The sequence below is a fragment of the Poecilia mexicana genome, unplaced genomic scaffold (assembly GCF_051168715.1).
Source record: "Poecilia mexicana isolate PSO_F unplaced genomic scaffold, ASM5116871v1 scaffold_14, whole genome shotgun sequence".
NCBI classification, from domain to species: Eukaryota; Metazoa; Chordata; class Actinopteri; order Cyprinodontiformes; family Poeciliidae; genus Poecilia; species Poecilia mexicana.
Window position 1 is genome coordinate 3,797,571 of NW_028263383.1, and position 26,401 is coordinate 3,823,971.

The 26,401-nt window shown below is 37.3% G+C and overlaps 1 protein-coding gene across 2 annotated transcripts in view; it reads left to right on the forward strand.

Annotated features, from left to right (window-relative positions):
* Positions 1-865: 865 nt before the first annotated feature.
* The window catches only part of zbtb20 (zinc finger and BTB domain containing 20), a 43,070-nt gene continuing 17,534 nt past the window's right edge, over positions 866-26,401 (forward strand). The window contains exons 1-3 of one of the 2 annotated variants that reach the window (XM_014996520.2): positions 866-1,121; positions 23,737-23,891; positions 24,712-24,758. In XM_014996520.2, coding sequence (XP_014852006.2) covers positions 24,737-24,758 — 22 coding nt within the window. In that variant the 5' untranslated portion in view covers positions 866-1,121; positions 23,737-23,891; positions 24,712-24,736. The remainder of the gene's footprint in view (positions 1,122-23,736; positions 23,892-24,711; positions 24,759-26,401) is intronic. The other variant, XM_014996523.2, reaches the window with a different exon arrangement.

A 26,401-nucleotide genomic window follows, 5' to 3' on the forward strand; every position in this document is an offset into this window, starting at 1 on the left:
AATTTAGTTTTCTATAAACATTTTCTGGACATTTAGTCACTTTCAACTTAAAATATATAGCACAATCCTCATCTTTTTATAATAACAGCATATAATTACTAAGCATAATTAATACCCACCTCATAGCAATTTCTTACCAGTAGTAACATAGTATCTCTACTGTTGCTTAAAACTTCAGATTTACTCTCACCATTAATGATAGAACCATGCTAAAAAAACACAACTGAAACTGAAAAATGTGTATTATTTTTGTTTTGTTCATATAATCATTCATAACCTATGCTATATCTGTCACATGAAGTACACAAATTTGTTATTTTTTATTTGTAATTTACAAAATTATAATTACCACCCCAAAATGGCCAACAGAGACAAACAGACAAATGGTTATGATATGAAAGAAGCCTTTCACATGGAAATAGTTTGTTTGGGGTATTAAATTGGTGTAGAAAGGGTCAAAATGGCAGTGAATGGGTATAAAATGTGGTACAAAATATTAAATAAGATGGCTCAGGTACACTAACTTTAAGGATACTGTATTATACCTCATACTGAATAAAATTAAGAGCTTGTATGTATTTTCAGGGGCCAATAAAAGGTAAGCTAATTTTATTCACAATGTCATTTGGAAATATTCATTTCAGTGTATCAAATTAGTAGCAATGCAACTGAAAAGTTTGTCTTTAATATTTAATCTATAAAACCAAGATGAAAGGAAGCTTTAGTGTTTCATACAGTTGGAAAACACAGTTTGTCTTCTTGCCACTCGCAATATGGTGGACGCGCTGACGTATGTTGTCCACTGGACAACGAAGCCAACGGGGCGTCTACTCCTCTACGTCTATGTGCCTCCCCAAACACCGTCCCCCACCACCACCACCACCCCTCAAAGTACTCGATGTATAGTTAAAAAATGGGAGGGCACACTTGAACCGAGCTCTTCTATGAAGGTAGGCTGCAGCGTGTGTTTATTGATGAGATGAAAAGAAGATGGAAGTGAGAAATGAAACAAAGTAAAGGAACATACTGAGAAAGAAGAAAAGCAAAGTAAACACGCTTCGTCGGGGGGAAAAACAGGGAAACACTGTCGCCACTTTTTTTGAACGAGCTTCGAAGTGCAGGTAAGAAATTTGAGAAAAAAGTAGGAAAGGGGGGTTGGTCTTTCGGCTCCAGTGGCTTGTAGGTTGTTATATTTAGTGGAAAGGCATGTTACAGAATAAAATCCTGATCGGTGAGTTTAAGGGAGTACACGCATGAAATGCAAGACACTTCCATGTAGTTAGAGCTGGCTTTACTAACCCAGTAAATTAGGCTGTACACAATATAAACTTAATTTATTTTTTTTATTGTGGACCTTTAATAAAAACCACTGTAAATAAAACGCCATTAATAGGAGTCGCCTGTAAATCGAGTTTTCTGTCCGTACTACCAAAACGCGTTCTCTTGGCGTGACGCAAGTTTCCCATCTGTCATTTTCGCTCGAGCCCCCTTCCTTTTACTTTTAAACTGTCATGTGGGGACACTTGCAAAGAGTCCTGGTCCGGTCAAAGTGTGTCCACAGGTCGGCTTTTCTCTCCATCAGCGATGCTGGCTCACATTTTACACACTGAGCCCCGGAACAACTGGAGGCAGGCAGCCCGACGTGCGCATTTTGGCTTTTAGGTCAGTTATTTGAGGCAGCTTGCTTTTTATTACTCCACTTTGCTCCAAATATATATTGCAACATTTGGTTGAGCTCGTTTGTACGGTTCGGCTTTATTTAGCGTGAAGTCTGTCACTTAGATGTGTGCGGGGTGCATTTTTTATTAATTATTACCCTCAAAGTGATGCATTCAGGCGACTGGATAGAATTTGGATAGGAGAAGGAGGGCTATTATTGGGTCTCATGGTGCAGCAATAGTGAATTTGGGTGCCATGTTTATATAAAAAAAAGAATGAACACTTATGCCTGCCAGTGCTGCCCTTTTTCTTAGAAAAATAAATTTTTTAACTCGTCGCTTTCAGTTCAGATGTGCAGCGATGCTCCTGTGTAATTAAAGTTGCAGGAGTACCTTTTGATACATTTTATGAGCGAAATATTCATGCGTCCAACTCGTGATTCCTTTGCCCTACATCTGCAGCTCATCATGGCGCTCCTAAATAAAGTTAAAAAAATATATATATTTCAACGTTTGCACGCAAAGAAAAATAAATGAATAAATATAAAAAAAAAAAATAAATAAATAAAAAAAAAACTGGGCTACGCGTTAAAAATGCACCGAGAGGGTCACGGGGAGTTTATCCCGAGCAACATGTCAGTCTTGCTCATCTTTATCGTTGCTCGAGTGTGCGTGCACGTGTGAGGCGAGCAGATGTTGTCCCAAAGCGCTCGGCTTTGTCAGATAAAGAGGGAATACAGCATGTTCTCACTACAATAGGCTGCATGCACATCATTTCAATGTGTTCTGAAGTGCAGCTGAGGAGAAGTTGAACGCAAGTTTAAAAATCGTAATTTTTTTAAAAAAGCCATTCCTTGCATGCATCGGTCAGGTATCCGTGTTATTTTATTTTTTTTATTTTTCTTTTGCTTTAAATGCGCGCAGATGTGCACCTGTGTATAGATGTGTGTAGGTTTCCACAACGCGATTGTGCGTTTTCTTTTTTTTTTTTTTTTTTTTTTTACTCGCAATTTTGTTGTGATCACTCCCTCTCTCCGCCTTCATTCACAATGTGGCTTCACAACGTAAACGGGTTGCAGTCCTATAGGATTTGCTCGTTGCAATCGCAGACTTCTCTCTGGATCATTTATTTTCTGAATGGACGCGCTGAGCGTGCTGCACACAGAGCTGAAATGAAGACAGTAGTAAATCTGTCCCGTTACTTAAACCCTATAGATTTGACTGTATGAGTGAACGCATGAAATGTGGGTTAGTTGAGAGAGATACCTCCTATCTACAATGAAATTCCACCTGTGCCATTGTTTAGTGTATCATTTGATGACTTGGAGGGTGATTGTCTGCTCTGTAAGTAAGCTCTCGCCATCATGACTTGATGTCAGACTCTCAACAAAGAGGTGTACAGTAGCTGCTGGAATAGAGTCAGCCATTACGTGCTTTGGGAGTGTTTGTATTGTGAGTATCAGGTGCCCCGTTTTATCCTAATTTGTTTCATGTGTACTTACATTAGAAATGCACCAATCAGGCTATTTCTTGCCAGTTGAATTTTTTTTAGGTCTAACTCAATTGATTTAATTTTTTTTAAAGACTGTAATATATTGAAGACAAAAGCAACGTCTATCTTTCATAGATGTTGTTTGTGCCCAGCAAAAAATAATTACACGATTTTATAAATTCTCGTCAAAAGCAAATAGTTTTTAGTAGAATCAAAAACTAGCATAAAATTATGTACTGTTGGTTTATAGCTGCTCTGCCAAAAATAGAGGTTCTTATGTTTGTAGGTTAGCCCCATTTCTGCATCAAAGCATACAGTGGTGTATCTTGCACTAATTGCATGCATCTCTCTTTATTTGGTTTATTTAACTAGTTTTTTAGGAACTATATTTTATAAAGATCTAAAATTTGCATGAAATGGCAAAAGATACCTATTTTTGGACCTTTGATAGTCACAGATAAAATCTGTATGTTAATCAAGTTGGAATAAGTGAAACCAGTGTGGACCAGGATCAGGTATATGTATATTTATATGTTTGTTATTTTGCTTGACTTCCTATTTTTCTTTTCCTTTTACAAAAAGAATGCAGGTTTTGATCAACTTCAATGTTCTGAAGATTGTCTATTCACTGTAGAATAACTCAGAACTGAGTTATTCTATAGTGAATAGACAAGCTATTTTAGTTTTAACTAGAAATGACCAAAAATTTTATTTTTAGGTCTTTAAGTAGTCCTTTAGTTTTTGATCAACTTTATCAACCACCTGTGATGCACATCTAGAAATTCTGAGTGTTTTCCCCATGTGCACCATAAGGCTCACCAGTCCTATTTAATTAGACATCTAATTGGAAGTTTCCCATTAAAAAAAAATATATATATATATATATATATATTTACTTGGGTTGCCCCAATCTGGGATTACACCCTGTGTGGGGAGCCGTATCACCTCGTCTTTAGCTAATTTATTTTATTTTAGTCAAAACCCGCATCAGTTTTAGGTTTGGAGCCTAAAATGGTCAGAAAATGTCGTCATATTGCGATCTCTGGCTGATTGCCTGGCGCTCCATTAGTTTGTATCCTTATATTCCAGCTTGCTATTTAAATTCACCTTGTTTGAGCTGTTGCCTTTTGGCCTCTTTCAAGTGTCACAGTGTAAAAGGCCCACCTCTGACTAATGAATATTTAAGTGTGTGTCTTCAGATGAAGGAAAGCCATTATTATATGAAGCAGACCCATGCAGAGGAAACCGTACACCTAAAATCGGGAGGAGGGAGGGGATGTGGTGATCAGTTAATCCACACCCAGCAATCAATCCCACTTTTCTGTTTTGGCTTCAGACATTTTTTTTTTTTCACTCGTCGCCCTCGTTTCTCATTTTACAATTCATTGTTGACCAAGAAACTGTCACAAAGTGTTAACAGGCCTTTTTAGTTTGGAAATGCTTTTTGACTGATATTTGTCACGCTTTCACACGTTTCTCCCACCTGATCATTTGGATTTTACTCAATTGACAAAAAAAAGAGGAAAAAAAACGTGTGAGTATACATATAATAAAGTGCTTTTTGAAAGAGAGGACAGAAAACAATCATCTTGTACTGTACTTGCTCGCAGATGGCAGATCGGCGTTCCAAACAATTTTTTAAGTGCTGTTGAAGAGGCTCTGTTGCCCAAACAGACGAGATAGAGACGTCACTCGGAAGCCTCGGCAATTCTGTGTCTCTGGCTCTGCGTTTACTCACAATATTCAGCCACTCTGCTCAGACTTTTACCTGGTGATACTGGTGGCCTAGATCTTGCATAACTAAATTTATATGAGTTTATATTTTCTTTCCAAAGCCCACTTTGGTCTTCGGTTATTACAGCACATGGTGAAAATACTTGGAGATGACATTCACACACACACACACAAAAAGAAGAAATAAAAGAAACTTTTGGAAGTCTACATTTTGATTCAAATTGAACTGTGCTCCGATAATACTCTAATAAAAATGTTAAGTACCTGTCCTGTTTAACCTTTTCAGATGAATCCAAGCTAATTCTGGGATTCCAAAATTTTCTACCAAGGTAATTTTAACCACTATGTGAAAAAAAAAAAGACTTGCACTTGAATCCATTGTTGCACTTTGTCTCACACAGTTGAACATATTTGGCAGCCATTTTGGGAATGCAGTCGAGATCCATCGATATAACGAGCCACTTTGTGGATGGCATCCAGAATGTCACAGTGCTTGTAATCAACTGGTCCTTTTGTTTTCTGGCAGACTTTATCCTTCTCTATTTTTTTTTTTTTAATGGCTGGACTGAACAATGTTCTTCTCCGGAGCTATGTCTTTTGTTGAGATTGCCCACTCAGGCTGTTTTCAGGTGCAATACCATAAAGTTAAGAAGTCTTAAATTCACATACTTAAATTAACCGCAGAGTAGCCTTAAGCCTTTAATAGACTTTACAGATTTGTTTTTGTGGAAGAAAATCACAGGAAGTTTCTCATCTGTTTTTTCTTGTAAAGACTCAGGAGACAGAAGTTACAAGTAGCGTTCTAAAAGGACACATCGATTAAATGCTTTCAGTCTCAGCTTTGAAAAATGCACAAACGTGAAATAATCTAATGCCTTCTAATTAGACATTCACTGTTCTAGCTTTTACTTGGTAACACTGATTTCTGGTTTTCTTTAAGGATCTGATTCATTGATTTCAGTTTGATCAAATTCTCTCTTTTTTTTCCCATGATAACAATATAACTCATCAGAGTTAGGCTGATGTGCATTTATATTAGAGATGCACCAATCAGGCTTTTCCCGTGGCATTACCAATTTCAGGGTTTCTTTTACTGACTTTTTTTTCCTGTATAGGACTATTACACATAAAAGAAGAAAAATGAGCTGCTGGTTCTTTGATAGAGCAAGTATTTTTGGATATGACAGAAAATGAAGGAATTACAACATTATCCCCATTCATTTATCAAAGCATATGTCCTGAACTGTCGTCTGATTTTTATTTATTTATTTTTTTTAGCTAAAAAAAGTGCATGAAAGGGCGATTTACTGTTTGTTGGTTTATTTGTTAATGAATGAAAAAGGATGGGATTAAAAGAAAAAAATGATTAATTTATTCTGTTGGAAAAAAAAGCTTTTTTTTTCTTCTGAATTTGCCCAATCAAAGCTGATTTGGGGGGAAAAGCGTCTGATTCCGATTGCATGTTGATTGACCGGTGCATTTCTAATTATAAACTGTAGATGATTAATCTTACAAAAAATGTGTGCTGATTCTCACGGCTCACTGCAAGGACAAAGGGTTAAAGCACGGACATGTAACCGAATATTAGCTCATAGTTTCATAGCACTGTTCTCTGTCGAAATGTATTATATTTGACATATTTATTTACTTTGTACTATTGGATCATAGTAAAGTTTACTTAAGTATCTCTGAATCAATTCTCTTGTGCATTTTCTATAAATGTATTGACATTTGGTCTGGCGGGTACATGTAATTTCCTTTTTTTTTTTTTTAATTCTACAGCTTTACAATTATTTGAGCTTACAAATGACAAAGTTAGGATACCTACAGTGAGCTCCTATGGACTGCCTTTATAAATTTTGTTATATTATGCAACACAACAATGTTAATTCAATGAGTCATGGTGAGTGAGTCCCCCTCTAGCCATAAGCCAAATATAGAAGGAAATGTGCTTTCCTTGAAGCGTGGAAAATCTACTTTGTTTACCGGTTTTGGCCAAACCAGGATATATGTATATATTTGTTTTTAAGTGAAAGGTGATTATTATTTGTTTTCCATCCAACTATTACGCTCCAGTTATAAAGCTGAATAAAACCTTGTATTATAGATGCTTTCAGGAAGAAATTTGGTATATTCATTCCACTGAAAAGGGAAATAATAATATAAAAAAATCCACCTTTTTTTTAATTAATTTCCACTGAGGATCCAAAAGATCATTTATGAAAAGAAATATTTTTAATCTAAAATTAATATGGGCGAGTCTTTAACTTTAAGATCATGGAGAAAGTGGAAAACTGACTAACTTCATGGCATGCTTTTCGATTTTAAGGGGACTTTTGTTTGGAATCTTCTCTCCCTGCAAGTATCGCAGGAATGCGTAATGAAAGCACACACTGAGACTGAATAAGTATTTGCGAATGTGCCAGCCAGTTGTCAGGAAGCTTTTGTTCACTTCTAAAATTTTATGGAGTCTTATGAAACACAGTTACAATTCCCAAAAAGCTGGAAGGTGGATACGGTCCTCCTTTTTTTTTTTTTTTTTTTTTGTTAGCAAGACTGTTTGGGATCTCGGGGGTGGGGGGAGAAAGAACAAAACGTAACACATAAATACACCCATTTAGGTCGGTTTTTGTTCCTATGAAGTATGTCGTTCTTATTTAGTATTTCACAAAAAGGACTTTAGGTTTTAACGTCATTTGCAGTTAAATCTGAAGCTTTGTTTAGATGGTCGTTCGGTACAGCGCATACACTTTAATTACACATCAAGTACAGAGGAAGTGACCATGTATTTCCATTACCTATGATAAAATTACTAACAGACTGTTGATCTGTACTTCTGTATATCTGCAGGGTTGGATTCATTAAAATTCAGGTCGTGTTGCAACTTGACCTGGAGATTTTTTTACAACAAGCGCATTTTGTTTCAGTTTTCCAGAAGTTGAAAAACAAAAACATTGTCTCTGTTTTTCCTGTTTCTGTGTGGCAGAAATGAGCTTTTAAATCTGCATTTTCGCTGTTTAAAGATAAACTCAACGCCTTAGCATTCAAATGATGTGAAAAATGTATCTTGGATTCTAATAGCAAAGTTGTATGTGTGCCAAGGTGCATGTGTGTCCTCAGTTCACCCTGCTGCCCATATGTTTTTTTGCAAGTGAGGGCGTGCTTGCTGCCTGGTTGAAGAGGGAACTGTTGAAAGCATTTATTATAAGATTAAGCTACTTTTTTATGTTTTAAAGATAAGTTAAGCTGTTTATTCTCTTCTTTTATGTTGCTTGACATGTATTTTTTGTTTCCTTTGAACTTATAGTAGGATAAAATTTCTGACTGTGCACAGCGTCTCTCAGTTCATAGATCAGCATGAGAAATTTGTAAAAAAAAATAAAAAAAAAAAGTAAATAACATGCTATTGATATTTTACTTTAAAATTTTAACTGGTAACATAACCGACATATCTGTAGATGTTAATTCTCCAACAAGCTTGTATTTACATTTTTCCCCTTGTAAAATCTACTTCAATTTCCATAAGCTGAATGAAACTTGTTGTGCGTGTGTTTTAAATTGACGACAGTTTTCAAACGTGTAAATACAAACTCATAAAATGAGGTGACCAAAATTTTACAAACATTACATGATTAAAAAAGGATTTCAAAAGACTTTTACACATATCACTAGGGATACAAATCAATGAGTATCTGAATATCAGATAGACAAATACATAAAAACACAAAATAGCTTATATAGGTCAAAATGTTAATTTTAACCAACCTCTCTATTAATATAATTATTTTAGAGTAGTTTTCTGCAACTGTTTGTTCTTTACGTTAGTAATAACCAGTTTCGTTTTTTTATTTGAGCTAAATGTAAAAGGAGACGCAACATTTTGATTGTAAAAATACACTTAAAGGTGTGTTTACAAAGTTTGTGAATAATCATGAGTAACTTCTTTTTGTGTGGTAAATACAGTGGATATAATAAATGTAAATGTATCCCTGTATCTCCACACACAACTCACACATGTAACACCAACGAATAAGATAGAAGAAAAATGCATTTTTGATTTAATATGTGCATGACCAAAGCATTTTGGACATTTTATTGTTTTATACGATTAATATGGAGATTTTGTGACTAATTTTCACATCAGTTGATTTTCTTGAACTCTTTCTAGTTGATGCCCTTCATTTTTATCTGTATTTAAGTTTTCGTCATATTAAAATAAACTTTTATCAAAGTGTAGCAGCAATTTTCTTATTTTTCAGAAATTTTATTTTGTCACGTCAATGTCAGATGAGATCAGATTCAAAAGTTGTAAAATACTTTAATCATCAGGAAATATGTAAAGGAAAAAAAGGGGGATTTTGGATATGTAACTGATACATTAATGGGACACCACAAAAGCACCGACACACAGAGAATTAAACACACCGTTCTTCAAGAATTGGTGCTTCTTATTTACACAGCGTCTTATCCAGAACCAATTAGCAATTCACGATTGATGGTGTGAAATACATTCTAAAGATGAAAAAGCAGCAAAAAACACAACTGTAAAATGATTTGTTTCCATCCAAGTTTTGAATTACAACGGTTGGTGCAGGTGACAAAGGAGCTGCACGTCTAACCTGCTAAACAGCAAACAAATGCCAACACAACTATTCTGTTTTATCAAAGCATCTAGGCATGTTGAACAATGGCTTTGACATTTTGGAGCAATTAGAGAGAGAAAAAATGAAACGGTGTGATTGTTGAAGTGGCGCTGGTATCACCTGCGTTGCATTTTCAAAGTAGACGCAGTCCACATGTCGAGCTTCATTTAATGTTTAAGGTGCTTTTAGCACAAAAATATTTGGTATAGCTTCGGTGGCACGTCGGAGCTTCGAACAAAACTGAAGCGTCTGCTATATAAACTAACATTAAGCTCAGGTTTTTCTTGTGGTTTTTTTATGAATAAGTTAATGAATGCTTCAAGACAAAATGTCCTTTGCAGCCTTTAACTGTCCTGGGCTTCGCTCCTGGCTACAGTCTCATCATTCATTCTTTAATTCATTCATTCATTCACATAGTATTTTTTTTTTCCCGTTCTCACTCCTGTTCAGGCTCAGTCAAGCGTATTCCAACATGCTTTAACAGGAACGCAGGTCACCAGGCTTACACACACACAAAAAAGAAGAAGACGGTTGCAGGGATATTAGGATGTGTCCATTAAACGCTATTACTGTAGGTTTACTCTAAACAAATCCCCACTGGTAAAAAAAAAGATTACTTAAAAATCTATGTAAAAATAAAGCCTTTCAGAGCCTCTATCTAACCATGACAGTACAAATGAAGTATCCTATATTTAATATGACCTGCTGAAAATAGTCCCAGCCATGCTGTGGGATTTTTATAGTAACATTAGCAGCAAAAGCTGGTTGGCTTAGGTTTCACTTCCATGCTCACAAACTACAGATTGTTCCTTTTAAAGAAAATGTTTCTGCTCCATTCAACACGCCATACTGACCAGCAGGTCATGGGCATTAGGAAGACTAAAGGCCGAGATGATTATCTTATAAACAGAGCGTTGAGCAGTTGTATTATCTCTTAACTACATGAGGTCACTCTGTACCTCTGCAGTAACTGTTTCTGCTCATGGAGCAAATCAGAGGACAAACCAAACCAGAACAGATCATAATAGGAAGCAAAGTGACGGTGAGAAATGTTGCTGGCGATGCACTGATAAGAAGTAAAGTGGCAAGTGGCGAGATCTAAGTACGGTTATGGGAAATGATAACCACTTCGATATTCGTCAGTGATAGGTCATTGTACTGGTAAGCACATTTTTCTAAAATTAAAACAATAAAACATGTGTAACAAGTACTAAACTGAAATTACAGGTTAAGAAACGAGAATTACTACTAAAAACACTGGAACATATCGTGTGGACAGATGCTTTGGCTTCTGTTAATATATTTTAATATTAAGGGAGTATTACCAACCTTTCTTTTTGTTCATTTAGTTGGTTATTGAAGGTATTTATAACTTGTTTTACATGTTATAATGTTACAATGCTGAACTTCATAGATTTTATTTGAATAGTGTGTGACACACCAACAGAAAAATTTGTGTAGTTGCGAAATTGATCCATATTTATCCTCTGAGACCAAAACTGAACTTTCTGGCTTATGTGACAAACTCTATGCTCGGTGGAAAAACGTATACTGGATGCAAAGATTGTTAATCTGGTCAGAGTTGATGTTAGGATGGACAGAATATTGTAGAACACCAGAATAAAACAAGTTAGAGGTTTCAAAAGTCTTAATCCTAGAGAAGAGCTCCCACTTCCAGCTCGATAATAACCATAAACTTACAACCGAAGCTACAATGAAATGGTTTTGATCCATATCTAGACTGAGAAGTTCTTATATGGATATAAGACTTGAAAATTGTGCAAAGAGACACTTTCTATCCGATCTTGCAGCTTTTGAGAGAATTTAAAATGAAGAATTGGCACAAATTTAGGTTTCCAAGTCTGAAAAGCTGCAATAGGCCCCTAAAGCTGTTCAGCTGGAATCCATCAACTTGTCACCCACTAAATACAGCATAAAACCATGCCGCACCTTTCAGATTTTATCAGCAAAAAATAAAAATATCAAATAAAATTGAAAAGCTTGCATCATCTTCTCTCCACTTCTGACGTCTGTGCCACTTTATGTTGATCTATCACATAAAATCACAATAAAAACACTTAAGGTCCTGGCTGTAACGTGATAAAATGTGAAAAAGCTCATAAGGTATGAATACTTTTGCGAGGCATAAGAAGAGTGCTGTGGCGTCATCCGAGCCCAACGTGGAATGATAATTGGCAGGGTACACAACTTTTATAATATGCCATATAACTAGTAGTGCAACCCTGACTAGTCAGTCCAACGTAGGTTTCCTGCTGTTTTTCTGGCAGCTAGTAATAACAGGTTCAACCCTGAGAGCAAATCTCCCTGGGAAACGAAGCTAGGCCGAGCGTTTTACAATAGAGCAACAACAAAAGCTTTAAAGGCAGTCGGCGTCGTTATTTAGCATTAGTTATTTTCAATCTATTGTTAAAGAAATGCTTCCTTCAGTTGTAGGATTGTGAGTAAATGAAAACGTTTACTGATTCGGTCTTGGTACGTGTGACTCTAGTGTAAAAAGTAATGTTTTATCAGGTATTTCCAGGCCTTGTGTGTTCATTATTTTTCTGCCGAGGTGTATGTATTGACTGTACTCCTTTCATTATTCCTTCAGCCTGGTTGTGCTACATGTCACAGGTGCCCTCTGAGAGCCGACGCTCTCTTTAGCTGAATGACCTTATTGTCCTTATTAAAGCCTGATTTCTATGGCACATCCACCGAGTGTGTGCTCTGCACGGACATTTCACTTTCAAACAATGTCTTCCTTCCACTGTGCTTTGACTTCGGCGTTACCCGTTCCACTAGCAGCCTCGCTGAAATTGGTGTGGTGGGGGGTGGGAATTGTTTTTGGCCTTTATTTCTCATTTCTTGCGAAATTCCGTAGTTGACTTGCCTAAGTTTGTTTTGCAACACGGTGCTGGCTGGATCAACTTTCTCAGTGTGCTTAGATTGCCACGCCTTGCCGGATTAACCGGAAACCTTCATTTTGTGCCAACTTGTACACAGTTCGACAGACCTAACCTACACAGTGCTTCTCAGCCAGGCTGCAGACCACTGGCCCAGACGTAGCAGCACGGCGTGTATAGGGTTCAGTGTTGCTCGGTTGTGTTTCAGTGTGTCAGCATTACACTTTTAGATGTCATTTGTCAAGTGAGCTGTTGAGACATATATAATCTGTATTTACCGCACAACAGCTTGCCGGACTATAAATACACTAAACAGTGCTAACCTCCATATGGCTCAAAATAAGCACAGAGTGTTTCTATTAAATCCTTCAGATTTAATATCTTACCCACGTATTAGGGGAAATGCACATGTACAAAATGTACAAACTATTGTAGGTTAATGACACTCAAGGGTGCAACAAAAAGATTTTCTTTAGGCTGTAAATATTGTCTGCATTTAAAAAAATATATTAAAGGAAGCAAAGGCATCTCTCCTTAAAGTAATAGTAACTGTTGTTTCTCAACTTTGTCCTCATTCTTATGAAATTTGCATAGACTCTAAGGTAATAGAGTCTATGCAAATGATGTTGTTTTTATGCAACATCATAAAAATCTTTTTTTTTTCACCATTTTTGTTCCATTTTCCACTAAAATGCAACAATTGGCATGACATTTTAAGTCTGCCAGAATCCTTTCAGCTGCCAAATATTGACTGTTTCAGGTTCAGGAAGCTGAACCTTGAACCCAAGACATGCGGCCAGAACGTCAGGGTTGAGCTTGTGCTGCTTGATGCCTCCCCACGCCTGTGCGTTTGTGAATGCTCAGCTCCTCGCGGCAGCTGCACGAGGGAGCACGAGCCGGTGGACCCTCGTGCAGCTGCTGGTGAAACACATGGCACTAAACTCCTGAATCTGCTTACAATCACGTTCACAAAGTGGCAGAGTAATGCAGATTTGCTATTGGTGGCGAAGCTGCCTGTCAGATTACAGCCAGCGTGGTCCGACGTGTATTCGGAGTGTCTTTGTCAAGTAGTGATAGAAAACCATTGTTCACTTATGTATGTGTGTCTTATCAATGGTGTGCGGTTATAAAACTTGTTGCAACATCAATACTTTTTATTTCCAGTGACCATTTAAGAACTGAGCATGTTCAGAGGCTGTGCTGTTCTCCATGGTGCAAGACGAACTCGCCCATTACCAAAAGCTACACATTGTCTTTTATTCAATCAGCACAAAGCGTCTTTTCTGCTCATTTATCTCCTAAGGACACAGAGTCAGAAGACACTTTGTTTTCTTCATAAGATATGAAGGCCTTACGTCCCCTCTCTACTGCACAATTTACTTCATGAGGTCCTGCTTACTGTAATAATTTTTTTGTTTTTTTTATCAAACTTGAAATGTTACATGGTGGCAGCTGGCATGAGCCAGTACTGGATTCTCACAATATAACAACTCTGAGAGAAAAATACAGCCGTTTACAGTGACATTTACATTAAGTTTGAAACACAAATATTTAACGTGATCCTGTCACTTTTTGTTTGTAAACAGGAGTGCTAAAGAACTTAACAAATTAATTGTAATGGTTGTAATAATGCTACCAGTAACATTGACTTTTACAATCTTGATATAAATAATAGCCTTTGTGCCATTTTGCTCCTTATTCAATAATAATACTTTAACAAACAGATTTTATCTGGTTAATTTGTCAAGCTGCCTGCAGTCTGTTGCTTTACAGACATGCTTAGCATGGGCTATTATCATATAATTTATCATCATCAAGTTAAAAATATGTAATATCATATTACATTATTTATCTCGAAAACATTAAGCCTAGATTTATTTTAGAGGGACCAAAATATTAACATGGTCTGGGAGCTCTTTTTTTTTTTTTTAAGTTTTGCTTTCATGAGGGCAACAATTAATTGATATATTACATTTTATTTTAGACCAGGATTTGTATTTGTGCTGGCAGTAGAACTATGACAGTTTTTTCAAAACTGCTTTTGACTGTAATTTTTTATGTTTTTTTGCAATAAGTACCGATAAAATTTGCTATCAAATTTTAAGCCTTTTTTTCCCCGTCTGCATCAGATGGAAATGGGGCAGCACTGCATTTACTGTCTATCACACTGGAACTTATTCTGGCACCATTTGTAGGACTTTTAACTGTAGTAATGACGAACCATAAAATTATATCAGCTTTTAATCTGTAACGTTTTAAAACCTTGATATGTCTTGGTAGTGGTAAACTGGCAATGCTTTTTTATTAGTCGGTGTGTGACAAGCTCTTAAGGCACGAGATGTAGAGAAATCCAAAACATCACCGTTTTTCTCGTCAAAGTGAAGTCTGCCTTTGTTTGTCTGGCCTAAGCTTTTGTTGTGAGATTTCAAAATGAATATGTGTAACTTTAAACTTGACAATTTGTTGGATTCATATTTGAGGCTCTTATTTTGAAATAAGAAAATAAAAATCCGTGTTGAGTTGGCCTTTTGTGTAGACAGTTGGCTAATAACGATTGCTCATCTGGTTTTCCCGACAATGCCTGGTTACGTAAGCACTGAAGAAGCCGCCACAATAACGATCTGTTAGCACCGTGAAAACACGGCTAACCATTAGCTGCTAACAATGCCAAAACTAGCATCTGGATTAAAGGGAAAGGCTATTTCCCATGTTTCAATGTGTATTATTAGTTATTTTTTAGTAATAAAAGCACACTAGACTGACGTGAGCGTTAAAAATCTCAAACATAATATAAATATTCTGGTCCAGAACCTGATTACAGGACAAAACTTGCAAAACCTTTAGTTTCCAAATAAAATATTTCCACAAAACTATCAATAAAATCTCACTTGATCTCGTTGTCCCAAACACAACATTCTGCAGCATCTCATGATTTGTGAGCTGGGTGTACGGACACACCCATACTCATTACTGTAATAACCAGTAATGGATAGAAATCTCCTCCATAAGCACCTGTGTAGGTCCATGAAGATCTCTTATTGGCCTGTGAGGTCTCGTTTTAGAGAGCCAAAATGCCCTTGACTTGTGTAGTAGCTGTAGAGAGCCAGTTGCTGCGGACTCTTGTGCCTAAGCGATAACTCTTGAATTTAACATTATTCACTTTGGGGGGTGTATATCGGGGGGGCTCAGAGGTGTATTTGGAGTTTGTCATATGAGTAGTCAGATGTTTCATTTTTGGTCAAATGCTCATTATTAAAAGCGGAGCCATTTGCCAACTCTAAGATTTTTTTGGTCAAATGCCTCTCTGTTCCATCACCAAAGCAACGCACAATATTTAATTTAAATGGCCCTGTGCCAGAGCGGGCTGCTTGTTTTCTGGTACTAGATGAGTCTTCATTAAAAGCAGAGAAAGAATTTCACTGATGGCACCGATTCTTCAGTGTTTATATGGACTTTGACTTGAAAAGTGTATTAGAAGTGCATTATCCCCCCTATCTGTCCAAGCACAATGAAGCTGCTGCAGACAACAGGTCATGGTGAAGCTGTTCTGCTAAAAAAAAAAAAATTACTTTAACCGTCTTCAAATTGCGTAATGTTTTGAAGTGTTTATTATTATTATATGCTTGAGGAATTCATTTGAAAGCCTCACATCCTGTCACAATGAACGCTTTTCTGTTGGACCGAATGCCTTAACAAATTAATCTGCTTTTCTGTTTGAGACGTTTTATTGGCAGTGGAACTAATCGGACACAGTCAGATTAAATTTAGGGTGCTTTACGGCGTTAGCACACGTCCCTCTGATGCAGAGAAACGCACAATCATAATACTGGTCACTCAAGCACTTTGAGCTTAACAGTGGTCATAACATTTCTCTGGTGTAATTACTGCATGACACCCTGACCGAAGAGGAGGAGGGTGTTTATTCATGTGAATTTGCCAAATGAATTTTTTGTTTTTTTGTTTGTGTGTTTAAACTAAAGTCTTGAAGGTTGACCCTTCTCTTCTGTCCTCTTATTTCTAAAGCTCATAAAAATTCCAGTTTGTAGGAGTGTTTGTGAAATGTCTTTCAAACCAGAAGAGATCACTGTTTAATTTATTGAAAACTATAGCTTTAGTGACACCCCCTAAGGTTTCACCCAAAGGAGAAGTAGAAATGAAAAAAGAAAAATGTAAATGTTGTGTGAACATGTTGGCTTCTCTTGTCAGCAGCCTACGTGTTCTTGTTGATGATTTCCAAGCGTCTGCTGTAAAGGCAAATCAATTAAATCTTGACACTGCGATTTGTTTTCTGCTGCCTTTTTTTTTTTCTTGTAGCGTATACGAGTTAGATGCATTACTTAAGTGTTAAGTGCTTCGCAGCATTATAGAGAAACACTCAAAGGTAATAAGACACACGGTGCTCTGAATTACTTGGATTTAATCAGTAATCACAACTTTGTTGGCTGGAGATGAATAATTTTTAATAAATTATTATGGTGTAGATAGAGGAGTGCTGCGATCCTTCAGTGTTCTTTGACATTTAATTAGATTTTTTTTTTCAACTTTTCTTTTGGAAACGTTAGTGATAGCAACGATTCGTGCCTGAATATTGTTTGTCAGGTGAACATAGCGTACCTTTAACAAACACGCCCTCTTCTATCCCCTATCAAACCTGCACCCTTATTGCCGAGCATTTCAAAGTGTCCGTGCTTTATATATTTACACAGTTCGCTGAGTTGCACTGGATCCCAAAGTGAGAAAGCTTGATTTTGCCTGGATAGAAGGCTGAAATGAATTATTACTCTTCAAACAGATGACTAGAGATCGTAGAGGCTGCAAGCAAAAACTTCAACACAACACTCTTCGTGTGTGCGAGTCTCCATCGGATCCACCGAGATGCACCGAGGCGAAGACACGAGTTTCTCCACGGTGCCCTGTGGCCCCTTTGTCCCTAGATTTAAATGTACAAGGGCCCTTGAATATATGCCCGTAGTGTTTGTGCGCTGTAAGCATTATTTGCATATTCAACATGTACATTATTCACGTGGCTGATACCGCTCCTTTCATAATCGGGCCTCATGTGTCTCTTTTCAGACCCATCCCCCATCCTCACCATTTTAGCCCCCAATCCCCCCCTCTTCTTGATTAACTAATGTCCAATTTGATGCAGCGTATTTCAGGAGCTTGTCACCTAATGCAGGCAGCTGATTAACCTGGAGTCTGGCTGGTGAAGTTGCAATCCCCGTCCTGTCTTAATTTCTTTTTTTTTGTGTGTGTGTGTCTCTCGCCCCTCTTCTCCCCCTTCTCCTCCCCGTCCTCCGCCCCTCCTCAGCCTTTTGTTGTGGTGGCAGCAGCGGAGCATGCATTGCATTGGGGCGGTCTGAAGCATTGTGTCTGATTTCCAGCAGACAAAACTGACCTCTGGGGATTTATTGACAGTAAACTCCACAGAGGCAGACACAGAGCTGGGAGAGCGTAGACGCAGCTATAGAGGCGTGGGGTGAGTGGGGGTCGTTGGGGAAGGTTTGTAAGGAAAGAGGCGAGAAAAAAAAAAAAAAAAAAAAGGAGAGGGTGTTTGGGTCGGGGAGGGGGGGCACGGACGGACATGTAGACGTATGGAGCAAAAGAGTTTAGACACCAAGAAACAGGAAGCAGGTAGACGCAAAAACGGAGGGAAAAATCAATACGGCGGGCCGACGGGTGAAAACATGTGGAATTAAGTTCGATTTCCAAATTTTTTTTCTTTCTATACTGTTTTCTATTGGCAAGTGAAAGAAAATGGCCGCCTCCTACGAGGATCTAATTAATTTTGAAGGATCATCAGCCCCTTTAGTCCGAGGCAGGGTACAGGAGGCAAGGGAGGGGAGGCAGACCCCTGGGCTGATTAGAATTCACTGCAGGTAGGCGCTGGCTGCTGCTCACCCACTGTGTCACGGCTAAAATGGAACCACTGTTGTGAGTGGCAGTCTGGGCAACAGTAGCCTGCCTTCCCCTGGCCTGCTCCTTTGTTGCCAGCATTCACCTCACTTTACCCCTCAGGCAGGTGAATCTACATGTCTGGATGGGAAAGGAAAAGCCAAACTGGGAATATATACACACACACAGACCTACACACATGTTTGCATTGTCAGAAAACAAAGAATAAAGGGTCAGTGGCAGCAGGATACAGTTGCATCTTAAGTTAACCCCCGCAGGGAAAGCAAAAAGGTCAAATATTTACTGTTGGGGATAGATTTAGGTATTTAACTAAATATGTGTAGGATGACTACACAAAGGGCTACAAAATATAATATTTTTATTTGTTTGATTTTCACTAGAAAATAAATGAAAAACATTTCCGCAATGGGGGAGAAGTTCGTAGGTCGTTTAAAACAGTGATGTTATTAAAATTTTGACTTTTTTTCCTCCCTGTTCGGTTCAGACTGGAATTCTTTTTTGTTATTCATTAGAGGTGTAGCAATACACGCAGCGTATGAGATAAGACAAAATGCGATGTTGGGGTCATGATAATAACACAGGATCAGATTTTAGAAAACGTTTTTGAAAAACAAACAAAAAAAAAATCTGTTTTTACTTTACCAGTAGAGTAAAGGCTCCAGTTTTATATAATATTCAGTGTACAGTTAAGTCCTAAATCATTGAAGATCTAAGTTTAATAGCAAACTTTTAATTTGGAAAAAATATTTCTTTCTGACTGTAAAAAATACAAATGTTTTAGAGTGGCCCAACAATAGTACTTACATATTTCTGACAACAGGTTACCAAACCACTTCAATGTGGAGGGAAAGATTTTTATCTTCTGGATGTTCAGATCTGAAGTACAAGTTACAGGAAGAGTGTTTTACCTATATTCACCTTTTTACAAAATACTTTTAAAATATTGACACACAGTAAAATTCTGCACATCAATTCAACTTTTCATTAATTCATACCTCAACATTAACAGCATTGACATTTCATCCCTTCTTACTTGTTTCTTGTTGAAAACAAACCATTTTATACCCATGTACGTAAAGTATGGTGAATAACTTTTTTTTTTTTTTTTTCTGTACAAACTTTGTTTAAAGGTGGCCTCCCACCCGCAAACATCTGGAACTGCTCAACAAAGATAAATTGTCAGAGAGCAAGTGAGCACAAGCAAAAAGCTGGCAACAGTTTGACTGACTCTTCCACTGGATATTGAGAAGGGTATAAATAGTGCGTTGTGTTTAATAAAATTGTAAATGAACAATTTTTTAATTCATAATTAGTACTCTTTGTACATTGTTTCTAACAGGAAATGAGACAGGCATCGCTCCAAATATATTAACACTCCTTAGTTGTACGGAAATCATTTTAAATCTAAATTTGCCATGTTTATTAATGGAAGTAGGCAATATGAGTTTAAAATTTTATTTCAGTATTTTGTGGTGCTGTTGTGACATCGACAAAAGTGACGATAAGAACCATTTATTACTTCTTTTTTCTGGGCACAGCAATCGTAGCACCACAAACTGAAAAACATTCCCATTTGTAACGTGCCTCTTTTGAAAACCAGTAACTGCATTTAATCATATTGTTAAATTTATTGATATTTATTGATACCCTCATTGAACACAATGGAGAAAATAATAATAATAAAGAAATAGCAATTCCGACAATACAGACTGTTTTGGAGGTTTTAAACATCATAAGTTGGAAATTATTGTGAAAATATTAATTCAAAATTCTTAATATAATAAATGACAAATAAATGCCTAACCCAGTTATTAATATAATATATTAATTATTAAACTCTGCAAATAAAGCTTATTCTCATTTCAGTTCATCATAATAAAAACTTAAAACGCTCTAAAACACTTTAGCTAAGTATATGGTTTTTAACTTCTAATGGTGGGAATCAAACGGCAATATGAATTGGCAAAATAATCGCAGTAAAGGATGAAATCTGCAGCATAAATTGCGGATAATCTTGTGATCCCTTGAGTTTGTGATGGATTCAAAACTGAGACTTTATCAGAGAATCTGTCACGTTTTATTTTTGTTTAAACAAATGACTTTTTACGCTGTGCAACCAGATTTTTTTAGCATATTTTTTTCATACCCAAATCTTCACATGTAAATTAGTTCTGATTAGTGGTAGAAAAATTGTATTCAACAGTACAGTAGCACCAGATTTTACAATCTTTGAGCTAAACATATATGCTACATGATTAAACACTTAGTTTATTTTCAACATGTTTACTAGAATTTATCTTCATAAATAGTGAAAATACTTTACTGTACGGTAAGGGTGGAAGGTAGGCCAAAAAGGTATATAAATAAAGTTTCCCTCTAAGATAAGATTCCCCTGCATTAAAAAACCCAAACATTTTCTAAACAAATTTGAAACGTTTGTATTCAGTTGACAAACTGCGTCAAGCATAAATGACATTTCTTATGTTGGCATGTTTCAAAAGGTTATACCTTACTCAGAATTCATTTTGTTTTTTTGAGTAACACCAAAGCTTAGTCCACATTTTCTACTTAACAGGGATAATATATCAATATTATGACATTTTTCAAACTCATCAAAATGATCTGTTTATCTTTAGCAAAGACTTAATTAGCAGCAGTCAAAGTAATTGTAAATTTTTTTCACCATACTTTCATCAACATCTTCTACATTATATGCCTGTAATAGAAAAACAAAATGCAGTCTTCACTGTGAACACAGAATGCGCCCACCGCTAAGAGCGGTTCACCTTAACGTGTTTTATTTGGATTTAAAGAATGCTATTTGAAGGTCACAGTGGTTTAAACGTGGTTTAGACCCTTACTGAGGTTTTGCTGTGTTCATGTTTGAAAATAGAGACATAAACCGACATGTACTCGTTCTGGTTTTCCTGCCAAAAATAAACTGATACAAGGTCTGTAGTTCAACTGTAACTCTTGACAAACTGCAGCAGGTTGAGCAGACAAACCAAATTGAGAAATGTTTACTTACTGTGATTTAGCATTAACAGCTATGTAGTTAGCATCTACTAGAGGAGGCGATTATTCCTGTAGTTCACTTTTGCTTGTATGGTTGTCTTCAAAATGCCTTATTTGCACATTTGTAAGGTGAAAAGTGGAGCTGTATTAAAAAGTTGGTGCTCTATGGTGATTAAAATATTCACGCTGAGCCTTCACCGTCTACTGCTCGCATCTGCAGGTACGCGTTCGACACGATGTGGTTGACCAACAACCAAAAAAACCCCATCGTTTTTAATAGGAAGGTAGCTGAAGATGCCTTCAGTGATAATTTTATTTTCAAACATTGAGGCTAACCACTTCACTACCATTCTATTTATTGACATCACTATTTCTTTTTATACTTTAGTTAATTTGTGAAGCTGCAGAAAAAAGAGGAAAGTGAAACTGGTGTATCAGACCAGCAGTGTAGAGCTAAGCTGTGTAGAATGTGCTTCACACATGGCCTCTCTCTCTCACTCTATCTGCTTTGGCAACTCGTCTGCACTTTCTAATTCTTTGCAATCTACTGCCACCATATCGCCCAACACCACCACATGGAAAAATCAAGAGATTCGTCGTGGTTTCACGTACAAGGGTATGGAGTGATTTATTTACAGTTGGCACAAAATGGTGGGAATAAATTGGCTTAGGGATAAACTGATACAGAGCCGTTAAAGTCCTTTAAACGAAAATCAGATTCAGAAGATCCCAAAGAAAAATGGAAATCAGTAATGTTTAAGATAGACATTCTCAAGGCTGGTCTGTTTGGTGCACATGGTTAATTTAAACTTAATTACAGAGCCGTAATAGCGAGAAGTGTATGAAAATGTCATGGTTAAGGATTTTACTTTGAGGCGTCCTTTTGTCTTGACCAACCGTGCATTTGTGGTTGTTTGCTGTGACACAGAATGATCCATCTCAGTTTAGAGTGATTACCCTCTGCTGTTAAACACGCCATTACTTGTCCGCATCAATTAAGCCACATGAGAAGCACATTTCAGGAAACACACATAGGTGCGGTGAATTCAGAACTTCTCAGAGCGGAGCGTGTGGACTCGGGGTGACCAAGTGAACCGAATCCTTTATGTTTGAACATCTTCACCTTTGCTGTTCTCCAAGACATTATCCTTCACGGCATGGAAAGAGCTTCTCCTCCTTGAGGCACATCCATTGCCTAAAATATATCTGCTACCTTACCGCAGGAAAATCTAATATAGATACATTAATTTACCAGACGTGGTTGGGTTCTTCTTTAGAACTTCTCGAGAGCAGTGAAAGAATAATTTGTGTCAACACTAATGTGCAGGTCTGGTCAAATCCCAGCCCCATTCTGGATACTCAGCGGCCCGGTGTGGTTGCTGGCATTTCAGAAAGAGAGCACTTCAATTTAGTGTTGTGGCAAATGGAAGTGGAACCAAATGTGTTTTTTTTTTTTTCACATTCAATTTACCCCACACACAAAAAAATATATTTAAGAGTGTCAGGTCAAACTGAACCCACATTAATGATAAGTGTGTAATTTCCAGATACTTTTAAGGCTTCGCTGGTTGTAGTACTTTAATGTATTCTGAACAATGTGACATTAATAAAAAGGAACGAGTCTGAAAATGATTTTCCTCCTGCTCTTATGTATTTTCCCAACTTGCCTGACTCTAAGTGATGTGTTAGTACGCTGTGGTTTATCTTACACCGTCTTTGTTGCCAGTTTTTGGGGTCAAACATTTGCGTGCTAATGCGTTTGCCGAGTAGAAGAGCGATTGTGTCAGGCTTTCTTGGCGTCACCAAACCAGCACGTCACATGCCTCATGCTGTTGAATGCCTTTCTTGTGATTTCCAGTGAAAGCCTTGCATGTTTAATATTTGACTCATCTCCATTATATTTCAACCTAAATTTGCTCCACATCTGTATGCAGTGTTACACAGGCTTCAGTTTGGACTAAGGAAAAACCTATCATGATTTTGATTTGTTCAAAATCATTCTTTAAACAAAAGGCCACCCTTGAAATTTTGGAGAATGTAAGATTTTTTTTTTTTGACAAGGGTGTGGCTTTGTTATCCTGCAGTTGAGAGAGAGAGATAGAGAGAGAGAGAAAAACTGGCACCAAAGGCAAAATCATTTTCAACCTTGATTTGTGATTTTGAAGTCATGTGATCACAGAAACGTCCACTCGCTTTGCCGTAAAAACTCTTCACACATCTGTTGCAGCACGTCTGTGGCAGATATTCCTGTTACTGTGGCTCTGGGTTCATTAAGGGAGTGGCAACATCGACAGGCAGAATGTGGCATTAAGATTTGTCTTTGTCTTTTCTCCCCCCCTCTCTTTTCCCCTTCCCCTGCTCTCCAAACACTGTAGCAGAGGAACACATGATTTGGACAGAGAAGACTGACAGCCTTGCCTAGCACCAGGCCACTGATCAGCCATCTCCACCAGCAAATTGACCCGCTCTTCATCACCAGCCTCACAAGCATTTTCATTTAAAAAAAAAAAAAAAAAAACATCATCTAACTGTGAGTAATGGGGCGACTTCATTTTTTATTTTTTTTACATCATTATTTTAATTTTGTTTAGAAAGTAAATGTGCTCGTAGTATGTCATTTAATAATAGCGCACTACTTTCTGGGTGAGATTTGTAATTATTTATTTGAGTGTTTTTGACACATAATGTGTAAAGATAGTTATGGTAAAATTCTGCCGAATTTTCACGTGCCTTTTTTCCATCTTTCAGTGTCACAAGTAGGACTTTTTTTTTTTTAATTACTGAGAAGTATTTTGGAAAAAACTCGGCCAAAGATGACAGCTTCAGTTAAAAACTGCACAATACTTGACAAGCATTACATGCCAACTAAATTAATTTTGTAGCAGCTTTAAATATCTCAGTTTTCCACTTCCTCCCTATTTCATTTGGATTTTCCTTTTTTTTTATCTGCTCACTGAGGGGAAAAAAAGCACATTAGGTTATCTCTGATCAGCTAGGGCACATTTAGTGTATTGAAGGGATAGTTAGAAAACGGCATCATCATGAACACATGGCTGACAAAAGAGGCCTGTTGTCCTTTTAGCCCAGTGCGCCACCTAAAGGCTGTTTTTGGCACTTCAGAATCACGCTGAACAGGAGCGCTTAATAAGAGAACCCTCCTAATTGTTCTTCGCTACGTTGAACTATAAGTTTTCTACATCACGCATAGTAATAAGCAGCAACATTGTGAATGTAAATAAAAACATTAATTTTTTTAGGCATACTGTTTATGTTATTAGATTTATTTGAATGATAATTATTTAGTTTGTTTTACTAGAACATATATCTATATATTTTTCTTTCTAATGTAGGTTTTTGTAAACCTGGCTGGCCAACATGTTACTGCCATGTGTAAAAGGTAAACATTTTCTTGGTGAACAGAACAAAAAGTTCCTTTATTTCAGTAATTCAATTCAAAGCATGAAATTCATCTGTTACATAAAATCATTACACAAAGACTGATGCACGTCAAGTGTTTATTTCTGTTTGTTTTTGATGGTTATAAAATGGAGGCGATCAGCCTGTGGCTTTGCTGAGGTGTTCAGGAAGCCCAGGTTGCTTTAATAAAAGCCTTCATTGTAGGTTTAGTGAATTTCATGTTCCTCTTGACATCACTCCGTTGATTCTCTGTAGGGATATTTTGCTGGCCAACGTAGCTCAGTTATACCATCGTCATTAAAGCAGGTATTAGTAGTGGACAATGTGGGCTCCAAGTCCTACCTGATAATAAAACCAGCATCTCCCTAAAGCGCGTCAGACAAGGGAAGCATAGCAATCTTGAATATCTTAATGGACAGCTGCATTGATAAAGCACATTAGACTAACAACAGCAGATGACTTGATTTCCCAAATCCCTTTTCTCTTCGCCTCAGGTAAGATGCTTCTGCTGTCGTCTCCGGTTCAGGGGTAGCTTAAGACGAGGAATGTAAAAGTAGTGGCACGTCATCCATGTTTTGTAAACTCACAACCATTCACCCTCCTTTCAAATTATACATGACAAAATGTCTAATCTGACTTGTGTGATGTAAACTAACCTTAATCTGCTCGTGGTTAGGTTTCACAGAGCGCAATCTTCTGCTGCCTCTGCGTCCCACAGTCCTTATTACCACTTAAATTACAGTGGTCACAGGATTGGGAGTAAAGTATATTTTTGGGGTTGTTTGTAGTATGCCTCTGTGGTGTGCGTCACTGTAGACTCTGTAGACAGACTTAAATATGTAAGTAGATTTATTAAGCAATCCAAATGCAGATTAAGCAAGTCCAAAATGTAGACATTAGTGTTAGTTCAAATTTAGAGACCGGTTGGAGGGACAAAACCAATAAAGCCCTGGACAGCGTCCCTAATTTTCCAACGTAACCATGTTATCGCATTCAGGTGTCTTTTTTGGGTCGTATTGTCTTCTTGTCCCTCAGGAATCTTCCTCGTGACTGAATGTTTTTTCGATCATTCCAAAAAGTTATTTTGTTTTGCCCAGACAAGTACATTACTCATAGCATGAAGGTCTCGTCTTAGGCCTGTTGCTGAGACATAAAGATATAAACTGTTTTCAGACATTACACAAGTACCTTTCTTCTTCTCCAACCTTTATTTAAACAGGATGAAAAAAACTCCCTGGGATTGCAAGAGTGTCCTGGCAAGTGACAGCAACACAATTACAGTAATTACTTACAGATAGACACAGTGTCTTTCAAGATGGATATAGATTTGTAATAGTGGTATGGTTCACCTCCCTGCCGTATGTCTGGACATAATTTATTAGCCGGTGTAGACCGTAGACTGAAATCATTACTTGGAAGTGGCCACTGATTCCTGCCACCATCTACGTTTTGTGAATCTTCCCCAAAGTCTCCAAAGTGCTTCACTTCACAATAATCTCAAGGCTGTGGTTTTTCCTGTTCATCTACCACATAATTTCCTTCCACTCAACTTTCCATCAATTTACTTGGATATGGCACTCTGAACAATCTGCTGCTTTACCTTTAACAGCTTATCTTCAGTGA